The 15,024-nt window shown below is 38.0% G+C and overlaps 1 protein-coding gene across 1 annotated transcript; it reads right to left on the bottom strand.

Annotated features, from left to right (window-relative positions):
• Window positions 1–8,971: 8,971 nt before the first annotated feature.
• LOC102244756 (protein FAM170A-like) lies at window positions 8,972–13,396 on the bottom strand. The gene is made up of 3 exons (XM_014541753.1): window positions 13,291–13,396; window positions 10,616–10,765; window positions 8,972–9,591 (listed from the first exon to the last, which is right to left on the bottom strand). The coding sequence occupies exons 1-3, from the start codon at window positions 13,394–13,396 to the stop codon at window positions 8,972–8,974; spliced, it is 876 nt and encodes a 291-aa protein (XP_014397239.1).
• Between the last annotated feature and the right edge of the window lie 1,628 nt (window positions 13,397–15,024).

Here is a 15,024-nt window from a genome sequence, read left to right as displayed (position 1 = left end):
ACACAAGTAGAGACCTGGGATTTCAAATATACATGATGGGTCAAAAGTAGGTTTACAGTTCATATGGAAAATAATAAAATGGTAAATAATAATGCAAGAATAAACTGTTTCATGTACTCAAAACTGTAGACCTACTTTTGCCCCACCCACTCGGTATGATTTTACTACTGTCTCTTAACATTTTATTAGAGTCAGAGTTTAAATCTTTTACATTAGAAACATCATGATGACCTATGTAAACAAAATAACATTTACAGCTATTTATGAAAGAACAGTGACAGATATTGGATCTTTTAGGGACTAGCCCACAAAAGAGAAGCCTTTCTTGGTAATTTTCTCTGCCTGTCACTATTTTAGAGCCAAATATCATCAACTAACGCATGAAAAACAGGAGGAGAGCAGGAACTCAAACACTATAGAAAGTCTCTGTATATTAATAATTATTGGTAATGGACTGCATACTTATTTCTAAGCTGTTAACCCATTACTTCTGGCTATCATTTTACTTTCCAAATATTTTGTTTTGGAATATTCTCTGGAGGAAATATTACCTTTCTGTTAGGATTTTCAGTTAACACTTACTAGCTATGTGTATGACACATTCTGAGGATGTGTAACTCAAAATGAAATACATCGAGATTCACTTTTTTAAAAAAATCCTTACCTGAGGATATATTTTACTGATTTTAGAGAGAGAGAACAGAAGAGAGAAAGAGAGAAATATCGTTGTGAGAGAGAAGTGATCTGTTGCCTCCTGTATGTGTCCTGCCTGGGATCCAACCTGCAACCCACGTATGTGCCTTGACCGGGAATGGAACCCACAACCTTTTGGTGCATGGGGCATGCTCTAACCAACTGAGCCACCTGACCAGGGTCAGATTCATTTCAGAAACACTTCTGATGATGTCAGTGAGAGTTAATAGGCTTTGGAAAATGGGTGAGTGTTTTTTATAAAGCTAAACATGATTATATAGTTCACAAAGTTGGACAACTATTATCTTGCACTTTGAATTACAATTAGTTCCTTTCATTAAAAAGAATGCTATGAAAAAGGCCCCTTTTCAGTTTGACATAGGGGCTCATGGCAGTTTCTTTTGGGACTTGCAATCCCAGAAATACTATATAATGAGATGTCATCTGCACTTGCCAAGTCACATTATATGATTTAGCTACAGCTATGGGGAAAGGATATGAGTGCCTCCTTTTTCCTAGTGAAGAATTTAACGAAAGTTTCTGTAAACCTGGCCAATCGGGCACACTGTACTCTGGTAATGGAATTTGAGTTACTCAGTGTTCCACATAAAGACAGCATTCAAAATCTTCTTGTCAGGAAACTTTCACGTGGCTGGGAAGAAGGTTCCTTAATGTTGAATGGAAAGGAAATTTTTTCTGACACATTTTGGAAACCAAGTTACAGATGACTGCAACCATAATCTCACTAAAAGAGTTTGCCAGAAGCAGTCTATACTTGACTTAGTTACTCCATGCTTTTCTAGGGATATGGGGAGTTTGACTAAACCTAAACCACTTTGAAATTCTATGCATCATTTCTTCTTTTAGACTTGTTAGATTCTTATGAAAATAATATTTCACTGAGGGAATATAATTCTTCTGCATGTAGAACTTATTAAAAAAAGGGCAAAGGAATTTTCCAATGAAATAAAAACAAAATAGAGTGGATGAAAAGCAGAAGAGTTAGAACTAGAGAACTCCAGGAGTACCTCAAAGCCTCTGTTATGTGTCCTAACACCTACAGGGGAGAATATTCTAACAGGGACTGGTGAGGAGTAAGGACATTTGATTGGACCTTAGTACCAAAGAGGTAAGACATTCTCTGTTCTGGAAGAAAGAGTTAATGGCTAGAGCCCAAGGAAGACATGTCTCTTTTTGGATAAACTCCGCTTTTCATGAAGTCTTCCACGTGGCAATTCAGAATTTAGGTAATCATAAAAATATGTCTAAGTGGTTGATGAATTGATAATTGATTAAAGGCTTACTATTTGAAGAGCTTAAAAACAAACAAACCCAGAAGTATAATTTAAACATATAATTTAATTTAAATTGTGGATAATTCCTTATACAATATTCCCAGGTACAAAAAATGTCTATCAGTAGGATTAGTGCCTAATGTATATACATCTTAATAATTTAAAGTTTCAGATTTTGATTATTGAAACATTACTTTTGAGTAATGAAGAAGTTATTAGTACTTTAAAGCAAATATTTCCAGATCTTTCCTTATTAGGAACATATTTTCTGGCCCTTTTATAATGGGGATGAACATGTGAGTAGTTCTGGCCAATGATTTGTAAGCAAGAGTGATGTGTGTTACTTCTGAGCCAGAATATTTGAAAGGCTGATATAGTTTTCTTTTTATGTTGATCCAGAGTATTCTTTCCTTCTAATATCATATACTTCATATGCTTGGCTCTAGGATATGAATAATGCACAGCAGAATCATGACCACTGAAGATGGACATGATACAGAAATTGGAAATAAACTATCATTTTGAGCCACTGAGATTTTGGAGCTTTTTGATCAATTATTATCTAGCCTATACTTAAATGGGTAAAATAACAGTTTTTAAATTAAAAAAACACACACACACCTTTATAGATGAAGGCACTGTGGTCTAAAATTTGTAAACTATTTAAGAATTTCTATTTTAGGAGAAACCTCAGCCCATCTGGTAGCCTGGTGACTTAATTTTAGTTCTCTTGGATCTTTTATGATAATTTAATTCTTCTTGAGAAAGTTAATTCCAGAATGTTGTTTAGTTCCTAGTCTGAAAGCATCTTTTAGCAGAGATGCTTTCAGAATAGGTTTTAAAATATATATCAAGTAACATTGACAGGGCTTGGTAATAGATTGGATGTAGAGGATGAAGTAGAGGGATGTGTCAAGCGTGTCTCCCAGGATTTGTATTGTGTGCCTGGATTGATAGCAATGTCTTTCACCGAGATATGGGACACTCGCAGAGAACTAGTATTTTGATTGAAGCCTGTAAGTTCACTCTTGGACATGTTTATTTTGAGTCACCTCTGAGATTTCAAAGAGCAGATGTTACAGTGCAAATTAGGTAAGAAAGTCTAGATCTCAAAGGAGAGGTCTGTACTTAGATACACATTTGTGAATGATCTGTATATGGAATAATTTAAGTCATGCATAAAATGTTGGATGGAGAAAGTATGGCATGAGAAAAGGGGATGCTTTAAGGAAGAAATGCTTACAACGTAGATATTGAAGGAGTGATAGAAAAGAGATATAGAAGTAAAAGTCAGGTAAGTATTGCATAATGAAATTCAAGGGAAGAAAGTCTTTTAAGAATTGCTCCATATTGTTGATGGTGTTGACAGTTTAAGTACAATGATACTTTGAGATTTAACAAAACTGAGATCACTGTTGATTTCACTAAGAGCTATTTCATGGAGCATGGAATTAGGACATCATTTTTTTTAATTAGGGTCCTATTTTAAGTAGTTCCTCACCACCCCCCCCCCCCATAACTCTTCATTTCTAGGTACTTTATTGGTTTGTAGCTTTTCTGGCTTTCTAGAAAAAAATTATGTACAAAATGCATTTAATAAGATATGGACATTGCTAAATTAAACTAGCAAAAGCATTGTAGTAGTAAGATAGCATATAGTAAATGGAACACATATATTAATTCATAAGAACTCTGGGATCCTACCTTCATGAACACTTCTCTAAAATCTATATGAACACCCATTTCATTTCATTTAAAGCACTCATTTACAGAATAACATGATCTCTATTTTGCTCATAAATCAAATAATTCTGAAAATAGCAGTTATTTGCATGTTAATTTTCATTCAGTAAATTTATCTGATATTGAAAGATTAAAATACATCCAGTTTTACTAATCAAAAGCTACTTTGAATGAACTGATTACCTAAATAGTGTGTATATATATTAAAACTTAAGTCAAGTGTACAAGGGGTCTAAGAGAATAAATAATGAAGGCAACTCCTTCAATGGGAGCTATACTACATATAGCTCCATTTATGAAGAGAACAGGCAGGAGATCTACCCTAGCTTCATCTATTTGAACAAGAATTTCCCTAGGAACTCACACAGGGCAGTTATACATGTCTAACCCTCCAAATAAGACATCTATAATTAAATCCCACATATGTTATTTCTTCAAACAACTATAACAATAGCTTCTAAAATATAAGACTAAATAGGTATTGTGCTTTGACACTGCCTTCTCTTATTTTGAATTAACACAAATGCCATGCATGAAGTCATTTCATAAAATACTTTTAATCAGTGTCTATGATACTGCATTTAATTTCTTTTATTAATAAATGGAAATAATAACAAATCTTGTCATTGATTAGTATATAAATTAATGTGATTTAAGTTCCATTTTACTAACATAAAAGCTCAAATGAAGAGTAGAACATATTAAATTGAAAAACACTCTGGGTTCACCTTTCATTTATTTCTTAGTGTCTATTTAAAAAAAATTTTATTTGCCAAATATTTACAACAGTGAAGTGATCTAATTCATAGACCCATTTGTTAAATATTTTGATTTGTGCAAGTATCTCTTTCAAATATTGATTTGCTTGTTGCTAATTATCATCATTGAAAAAAAAATTGTGCTTCAAATCCAAATCTAATTTTGCCAAAACAGAATCTATTTTGATTTATGTGGTAGCACATTTTTATTTTAAAATGAGAGAGAAATTTTATCTTAATAGCAACTGGGCATTAACATTCACAACTTAAAATAAATGTACTGGAAAACAATACAGTCAGCCCATATTATCATCACATCAATACAATAATCAGAGGATGTTTAATGGTAGCAATCTAACCAAAGGTTAGAAAACTAATAAATATTTAGGCTAGAGTCGAGGGCTAATTAACATCACATAAACAGAGGTTCAGATATCCAAGCCTCCACATTTATTGTGGGCCTTTTAAAACTTGCAATCCAGTGAGCAGAGTCTTTAAAGAATGAATCAAGATAGATAAATACATAGATTCTAGGTTTGCTGAAAATATTTAAACAAATGGGAATACAGTATATACAAGATTTTCACCTTAAAATATATTTGGAGCTTTTCCTGTATTTTTAAAAATATCTTTTTAGTATTCCATTCTGTAAATATATTTTGCAAGTCATCTGATGATGAATAATTTGCTTGTTTCCAATGTTTTGCTATAAAATATTTGTTACAAAATGCCACAATACACATGCTGTGTGTGTGTGTGTGTGTGTGTGTGTTTTAGAGGCCCAATGCATGAAATTTGTGCAAGGGGCTTGGCCCCTGCCACTGCCATGGCTGCCTCAGCACCCCATCGCTGCAGTGGCTTCAGGCCTCTGCCTCAGCCCCTGCCACTGCCCTCACCCCCAATCCACATGCTCACAGCCCCGCCCACCTGCGCTGGTCTTTGGTCATTACAGCGTTAGGGCCACAGGCCTTTTATAATACAGGGATGTGTGTGTGTGTGTGTGTGTGTGTGTGTGTGTGTGTGTGTGTGTATCTTTATTAATTCAAATATAAAAATACTTTTTAAATTGAAGCTGAGAATAGAATATATACATTTAAAATTTTTCACATTGGCATTTTTGTCTCTATTGAAGTTGTATTAAGTTATATTTCCATCAATAATAAGGTTTCCATTGTCCTACATAATTTTCAACACAACCTTATAAAAACATAGTTATAACTCTGATGAGTGCCATTATATACCTCTACATATGTTAAATATATGTAGTTTTAAGTGAAACTATTCAATATTGTTTATCAATTTTTAGTGGGGTTTTTTGGAGTTATTATTTTCATGGAGCTTTTTGTATATTAAGGAAATTAGCCTTCATCTCTGATATGAGTAAAGTTACTTTTTTCTCAGTTTGTTGTATTTTTAAACAATTCACAAAAGAAGATAGGCCAAGTATTAGAAAGGGATGATGGTTGTGATTATAAATGAGAAAATTGCTGTGGTGACACAGCTCCGGTATCTTCATTGCAGTGATGAGTATAAAAATCTACACAAGTGATAAAATGTCCTAATTATACATTAAAGTACAAATAGGCATGCATGAAAACATTGTAAATCTGAGTAAGGTCAGTAGTCACGTTTATTGTGGTGTTCAAATCAATGTCCTGGTTTTGATAATACACTGTAATTCTGTTGAGAGAAGCTGAGTGATGGGTACATGAGACCTCTCTGGACTATTTCTATAACTTCCTTTGAGTTTATAATTATTTCAAAAATTAAAAATTTATAAAGCTAAGCAAATCTCAAACTATATAAACTAAACTTAATCCTACCTAGATACTTTATAATCAAACTGCTGATAACCAGAGGTAAAAAAAAAATATCAAAAGTTAATGAAAAAAAATGTTTTGAGTGCCTATACCAGATGCTGTATTAGGTGTCTTTACATGTGTCTTCTTACCCTCACAATGAGTGTTATTTCAGGTATCATGATCTCCATTTTTAAGATGAGAGTATTGACTCACAAAGTATAAAAAGCTGGTAAGTAGTAGTGAGGAATTTAAATCCAGTTCTACTATATAGAAGTCCATTTGTTCATTGAAGTCTTTTTGTTTACACACCCAAGCACTTTTAATGCACTTTATTAAGGACATATTATTCATATTGACTACAAGTATATCCCTTATGTTTCAATATAAACTCATAGGAATAATATGTGTCACTTCTTTCTAGGTTATATCATTTCAGCTATTAGAATGAAAGAAATTATCATGTGGCAACTAATTTGCCTCAATAAGGCACATAATGTTACACACAACAGCAAATGGCTCAGGCGAATTGAGGGGGAAAAAACAACACAATAATGTATTGAAGAGTTAGTATGAAGGCTTAGTGTCTTAAGGTCACACTTAAAACAGCCCGATCTTTAAAAAGAGAGGCAAGTCGAGCAGTGGAAAAACCTTAATTTGAGTTGCAGACAAAGGATAACTCACCACCATGACAACCCATAATCTGTTTTGTTTTTTTTTCTGTTTTAATGTTCCAATGTATCAGTACGGATTGATTATGAATAGATGTTTCCCCAGGGTAACTATGTCAGATGATTAAAGGAAGGTAGAGAAGTAATAACTTCATTTAGCTAGTCTGATTTTTCCACATATTTGGCCAGAAAACAGATCCTCTTTCCAAAGGAAGAAATAAAATATACTCAGATGAAACCAACAGCAACTGTAATTCATCTTTTAGCTTTGATGAAGTTGCGGACACACAGGTGCATGTACTCTTATACATGCATTTTCATGGGGAAGGATGGAGCACAAAATGAACAGTTTCAAGATAATCTATGGATATATACAAGTGTCCAAAATGTCATAGTGCAGTTTTAAGCTTTAATAATTTCAGAAGCATACAAGCTATAAATTATAAAGATCATCATTTAAAAGTGGGATTATTTAATGTCCCTTCTCCAGGAGAGTTTTTTGAATTGTAATTCTTTTAATTTTCATTTTTGTATCTGAGCCTTTGAAGGTGGCAGAGGAACAAAAAGTACAATTTACCTTTGATGATGTACAAAGTTAAAAAAGTATAAATGCTTGCAAGTAATTAAACATGCAAATTGCTTTTTTCAAAAGTTAGTAGCTTTTACCTTCTAAAGTTATTAAGCTTAAATGCTCACTATGACATGTTTGGACACCTGTATGTATACATATTAAAGTATCTTGAAAGTATTCATTTTGTGCTCCATCCTTTCCCATGGATATGTATGAATAAGAAGTGTATATGCACCTGTGTGTCCACAAGTTCATGTGAGGTAACATGTGGAGTATAGTTGCTTTTGGTTTTATCTATACAGTACCTTTTTCTTTCTCAATAATAAGTATATCTGTCTTCCAGCCAAATGATTATGCAGGTTGATACATTAGAAGGAGATGTTGGAAAAGGTATATCTTCATTTAAAGAAAAGGATATAGAAAAATATGTAAAATTGTTAACAAAGATCACTTTCATGGAAATGTGAGGGGTGAGTCCAAGGAAGGGGTATTGCAATCTGTACTATAAAAATTCTGTATTGTTTACACTCTTATCCTATATAATAAAGAGGTAATATGTTGACCGTCACGCCCTCGCACAAGAGGGCCACCTCCATGTGGTCACAAGGTGGCCAACACAAGATGGCTGGCAGGGGAGGGCAGTTGGGGCTATCAGGCCAGCAGGGGAGGGCAGTTGTGGAGATCAGGCCAGCAGGGGAGGGCAGTTGGGGTGACCAGGCTGATGGGGGAGGGCAATTTTGAGGGCACCAGGCCTGCCGAGGAGGGCAATTGGGGGTGACCAGGCCAGCAGGGGAGGGCAGTTGGGGGTGACCAGGCTGGCAGGGGAGGGCAGTTTTTGGGGGACCAGGCCAGCAGGGGAGCATTTAGGTGTTGATCAGGCTGGCAGGGGAGTGGTTAGGGGCAATCAGGCAGGCAGGTGAGCAGTTGGGAGCCAGCAGTCCCGGATTGTGAGATGGATGTCCGACTGCCAGTTTAGGTGTGGGATCAGGCCTAAACCGGCAGTCGGACATCCCCCGAGGGGTCCCAGATTGGAGAGGGTGCAGGCTGGGCTGAGGGACAACCCCTCCCCCCAGTGCACAAATTTCATACACCAGGCCTCTAGTGTAAACAATATCAAAGCATGTATTTGTGGGTGGTATATGCAGGTATATAAGTTGGATAGAGGGAAAGGCAGTATCTGGGATGGTGTGGTCTGCCTTCTTGTCCCTCAGGAAAGTGGTGGATGGCATTAAAAGGGGCTGTCTGCTGAGATAGGTGGTAGGGGTGTAGAGATGGTGGTGGTAGATATGAGTATAAAGGTTGGATACTATGTCTGCTTGAAGAGAATGAAGCCTCCTCAGTGGAGTCTAACCTGCTTCACTTTCTGTCTTTTAGAGGCAGAAAAACAGTCTGTTTAGTTGTACAAGGTTATCTTCATGGCAAAATGTTTTCCATCTGGCAGCTACAGGTTGCCTCCTTGGTTCTCTTGTTCATCCTCTTTAAGATCTTTGTGCTTTAGACGAGCCATGGCATTATGGAAAGCATGGCAGCTGAAGCCCTCCCTGACCCCACACTCCACATGCTCCTGAAGGACTTCTAAGCTGGGGAAGACCCGGCAGCAGGCCATGCACCTGAACCCACTGTCTAGGGCCACCAGCCACTCAGGCGTCTTAGCACTGGGATACCTGTCCAGAACTGGAGGCTGTGCTGGACTGTCAGCCTCCTCCCTTTTCTCCTGGGCTCTGCTCTCTAAGTTGTGCTCATGGTCAATTAGGGGTTTGTTCTCAGACACGTGAGTGATGGGGACATTTTCACGGATCTTTTCAATATAGGTCATTTCTTCCATTTTGATCTTTTTTGAGGGAGGCTCCAATCTTTCCTGTGTATGGCATAAGACAGCCACACCCCTTTTTAATTGTACACGTGTATAGTAAATTGTCCTGAGCCTCAGATCTGTCCCTTGCACTAAGGATGTACAAGGCTCGTTATTATTAACCGAATGGGAAGGGATGTGGGTATGTGAAGTGTCAAAGGAATTCTCCTTTTGCTTCAAGTTCTGGGATACATGTATCTCCAGGATTCCTGGAAAAAATATTTCAAACATAAGAAAAGTAGAATATGTGTGTAAGGGCTGTAGGAATTAAGATAGACATGACCTACATGAGCCTGTGAAATAAAAGTACATCTATATATGATATTTCAGAATTCTGTGTGTAGTATGCTTTATCTGATGTATTTACATTGTGTAACAAGGTGGGAATGAGGATATATCATATGCACATTCTTATGGAGTGGTATGTATATTCTGGGACATATCTGGGAATGTTTTTGATTGTGGTAAAAGGGGATGTTGAATGAGGTTGTGTATGTTTGTTATGTGGTATGAGAGCATGTAAACAAGTGCAGGAGTAATACCTGTTCTTACTATGACATTTTGAGCGCGGGGGTATTAGAGGATGTGTGCATGGGTTCTCAGAATATTCCGCTCTATGAAGGTCTGAAGGCTGGTGGCTGAAGTGCCATATGGATTAGAGAGAAAACAGATGGAAGTTCATTTCCTTCAGGGCATGTGGGGTTATCTCTGTGAAGAGATGTGAATTGTTTTTATGAAATTAATGTGTAAATGGGTGAGTCTGGAAAATATTGTGTGAAGGAATGAAGGCAAGAGTGTATCTAGGTAACGCTGCTAGAGAATGGGAAAAAAGATGAGGGGGAAGGCCTGTGTGTATGAGAGAACAGGGGAAAAGAAGGAGAAATGGAACCTTACCTGATATAGAGGACAGATGTGTGAGAGTGTGAGGACCTGAGTTTGTGCTCATCTGAGGGGAAGGTTCTGAGTAAACTCCCATGCACATGTCAGCACTGTCCTCTACCTCAGCCACAGCTGTCCCAGGGCTGCTATGTTGGAAATTTGTGCTGAGCCACCTTGCCCTGTCCTTGAAGGCACACTCCCTGCTTGTCCCTCTGCAGAAGCCTTAGTATTAGTCTTTCTGCCCTGAAGCCCTTTTCTGTTTTTTAGGAGAAAGTAAACTAAGTAGCAAGTAGGCTGAGCAGCTGAGCTTCATCACTTGACCAAGCTCAGATCCCATCTTTGCATATTCCTTACCATCCTCATCAGGGCTGGACTGCTTGGATGAAGAACATAGAAAGCTGGAATATTCGGATGTAAAGGAGTTTACTCCTGCTGCCTGACTACAGGCTGAGGACTCCACAGGTGACTGACGCTGAGGCACATCCTCTTGGGTGTTGTAGGGTCCTGGATAATGGAATAAAAAAGAATATTGAGATGAGGCATTTTCTGGGGTCTGTGCCAATTCAAAACCTACATGTAGAGTGGACCATTATATGTCCGGTATCATTACCACACATGACAATTATTCTCATAGAAATTAAAGTGACTTTCCCATTTAAAATTCCATTTACTCCAAACTATAAGTAAACACTTACTAAATTGTGTGTTTGGTGGATGTTAGTGGAATTGAGTATGTTGCATGTGGTATTTCTGGAGATCTATACAGATTATCAAAAATTGAACCATGACTGAAAGATAGTATGCAGGAACTGAAAAATTGTACAGTAAGGGGATATGTGATGTGAGTTCTTGAAGCATTCAGCACCTATATCTATATATATTGCTATCTATACTGATGTAGATATACAGATAAATATGGAAAATGATAAATTTTTATTTTTTAAGATATTATTCATTATTAGAGGCCTGGTACATGAAATTCATGCACTGGAGGGATGTCCCTCAGCCCAGCCTGCACCCTCTCCAATCTGGGACCCCTCGGGGGATGTCCGACTGCCGGTTTAGGCCTGATCCCCCACCTAAACTGGCAGTCGGACATCCCTCTCACAATCCGGGACTGCTGGCTCCCAACTGCTCACCTGCCTGCCTGCCTGCCTGCTTGCCTGATGGTCCCTAACTGCTTCTGTCTGCCAGCCTGATCACCCCCTAACCTCTCCCCTGCTGGCCTGATTGATGCCTAACTGCTCCCCTGCTGGCCTGATCACCCCCAACTGCCCTCCCCTGCCGGCCTGGTCGCCCCCAACTGCCCTCCCCTGCCAGACTGATTACCCCAGTGGAAGCTGCGCAGAGCAGCAGCCAGGACCCACCCCCTGGTGGGGCTGAGGGAACTCCGGGGAAGCCATGGGGAGCAGCAGCAGGGACCTGCCCCCCGGCAGGGCTGAGGGTACCCCGGCTGTGCGTACCGCCATCTTGTGACGGTTTTATGGTGTGAGGGTTAATTTGCATATTACCTCTTTATTATATAGGATTATTATGTCACTGTCACTATTTCAGAGTTAACCAAGCTCACTGCTTATTATTTAACTTTTTAAGAGTATCATCATGCCTCATGAATGTGTATGGTATATGTACTATTCACATCTGTAGCAGTATGGTATGGTACCTAGTGTTCAAGTTTATAATCTGTTGGTTAAAACTGCATTAAGGTTAAATGCATGATTTATTTGGTGTTTGCAAATCTGAATATGTGGCTGAGGATTGGTATGCGTGCTTTGTGTCTTTGTGTTAGTTTATCACCTATTTATGTGTGTAGATTGCATTTCCAATAAGTATGGACTTGCATTTCCTATAAATGTGGACTTGTGTATGTTATAAATGCTATGTGCTTCAGAGTGGAATGTTGTTACTGAAAATATTATCTTTGAGACTATTGAAATTAGTGCATTTGCAAAATGTGAGGGAATAATTAAATAACAAGAAGATGTGAAAATCAGGGAGTAGAAGAGAAAGCATCTCTGGGCTTTGAAAAAAAATGGCAGAGTACTGAGAAGAGTGTGTAAGATTAGGTGGACAGTAACACATGATTGCATTAAAAAGGAAAAGTGCGAAAGATTGAGTTCTGAAGGGGTTAAGATAGAATATGGTAACTAAGGCCCAGGAGTCTAACTCTTAATCATTCGCCAAACAGAAATTTGTCCATATTGAAAAATACATGTAACAGATTGTCCAGAACATCACCTTTTCAAGTAGTCCCACACTATATTCAACCCAAGTGCTCAGAAAATTATAATTGATGAAGAAATAATATTCATGCAATGATAAACAAATGCCAAGAATGAACAAAACTAAAGTCACATACAACATGGATGAATTACACAAATACAGTGGTGAGTGAAAGGCACTAGATATATGTATTGTACTCTTCTAATTCCATAAGGTTTAAAATCAGGTATACTAATATAGGGTCTTAGGAGTCAAAGAAAGTATAACTCTTGGTATGATATGGACAAAAATAGAGCATGGCAAATTTAGATGTATGTGGAAGATTATAAGGAAATGAATGATGGGGAGAGTGAGTGCAGAGTCTGAGGAGGGATGAATGTGAATGTGAAAATATTGGCTATGAAAATAGATGGGCATGATGGGTTCTTCAACTGGATATCTCTGTCCTCCATCTCAAGTTTAGTTCTTGAGGATCCTTCCTCATTTAGCCTGTTTTAAGTTGTTAGTGCTTTTACACCTCCCAGGCAATATAACATGCCCATGTCTGGTTCATCCCATATTCTTCCATGCTTCTTTGATAAAACTCTCATCCCCTTAGTCCCTGTCCCACTATTTCCTGAAATAGCACAGTTCTTGGGCTTGCTCTAGTCTTTTTAAGTGGTTTTTTTTTGGAATTGGAATTTATTATTTCCACTGCTGATCACATTAAAGAAGATACAGAATAATTTGATTTCATTTTTGTACTGGTCAGCCTTGTTGTTCACAAATGGGCAGAATTACTGAGATCATCTCGGTTTTTTCCTTACCCAACTTCCCTTTGCATCCTACTGAATAGGCCATCCTTACAGCACCAGTTAGCATGTCTTTAGAAGAGATGCAGGATAAGTTATCGGAGGAAGAAAACCCTCCCATGTTTTCTGGCCTTGAGTTAGGGCCACAGACTTATTTCTGTGCTGCAAAGCATCTTCTCATTAATTCAACTTTGCCAAAAATGTAAAAATAATGGAGACGTGTCCCGTGTTTGTTATCTGTGTATTTATCTCTCATGTAAGTGCAAATAAGAGTCTACTATGTAACATGTTCAGTGAACACAACCTCCATCTTCATGGATAGTGTAACATGGTTCCAATGAAACATTTAAATGTGCAGTAATAATTGTTGTGTTAATAAACATCATGGGTGACTGGGTTTGCAAAAGAAAGGTTCTTTGTGAATAGAACAGAGACTGCTGTCTCCTTTCTACCTGGACATACAACTATATTATATGTATCAGCTTCCCTTGCAGGTAGTTCTGACCATGAGATTATATTTCTTCAATGGAAATGACATGTGCCACTTCCAGGCATCACCATACACACTTCAGAACTGGCCCTCCATGTTCTTCAGTTTCCCAGATGACTTGGACATAGTCTTGTCAAGGATTCCAAGAGAGAAAACATTTTTATGTAAGTGATATGTTTGTAGGAAAGAAAATTGCAGACATAAGAAAACTAAAATAAGTGTGAGAAGTCTGGAGATGTTAAGATGGCCATACACTATGTGAGCATGTGGAGTGAAAGTCTATCTACATGTATGTGATATTTCAGAATTCTGTGGGTGGAATGCATTATTTGAAGTGCTTACATAGTATAACTATATGGAAATGAGGATGTAGCTTTGTATACAAGTTCTTGGGGAATCTGATGTATGTTCTGGGATATGCCTGGTGAGGATTATTGATGTTGGTAAAAGGGGATGAATGAATGAATGTACACATGTTTGCTTTGTGGTGTCACAGCCCATGTGAACAAGTGCCGGTGTGGTACCTGTTCTTACCATGAGCCACTGAGACTGAGAGTTAGAGGAGGTGTGTATGAGCTCTCACAATGTTCAACTCTGTGAAGGTCTGAAGGCCTGTGGCTTAAGTGGCAAATGGATTAGAAAGACAACAGATGAAAATTTATTTCCTTCAGGGCATATAAGTTTTCTAGAGTTTGACCTAACGATGTGTGAAGGGACGTGAATTATTTATGGAATTAATGTGTAAGTGGGTGAGTCTGAAAATAATGGTGTGAACTAATGAATGGCAGGGTATACCTAGGTAATGCTACTAGAGAATGGGAATGATAGATGGAGGAAAAAGTGTGTGTATTTGAGAGAATAAGTGAAAAGAAGGAGAAACGGAGCCGTACCTGGCATGAATGAGTACATATGTGGATCGGAGTTTGTACTCATCTGAGGCCTGGGAGTAAACCCCCATGCACACCTCAGCACCATCCACTGCCTTAGCCACAGCTGCCCTAATGTTTCTCAGATGGAAATTGTGCTGAGGGACCGTAGCCTGTCCATGAAGGCACACTCCTGACTTGGTCCTTTGCAGAAACCTTAGTCTGTCCAAAAGCCATTTTCTATTTTCGAACTAAGTGGAGACTGGGTTGAGTAGATCAGCTGCATCTATTGACCAGGCTCAGGTTACAACATTGCATATTCCTTACCATTCACATCAGAATGGGGAAGCTTGGATGGGGAGGACACGCAGGTAAAATATTCAGAGGGGGAGG

The sequence above is a fragment of the Myotis brandtii genome, unplaced genomic scaffold (assembly GCF_000412655.1).
Source record: "Myotis brandtii unplaced genomic scaffold, ASM41265v1 scaffold1071, whole genome shotgun sequence".
In the NCBI taxonomy this organism is placed as follows: Eukaryota; Metazoa; Chordata; class Mammalia; order Chiroptera; family Vespertilionidae; genus Myotis; species Myotis brandtii.
The sequence above is the reverse complement of the archived record's forward strand: the minus strand, read 5'-3'. Positions and strand labels throughout refer to the sequence as shown.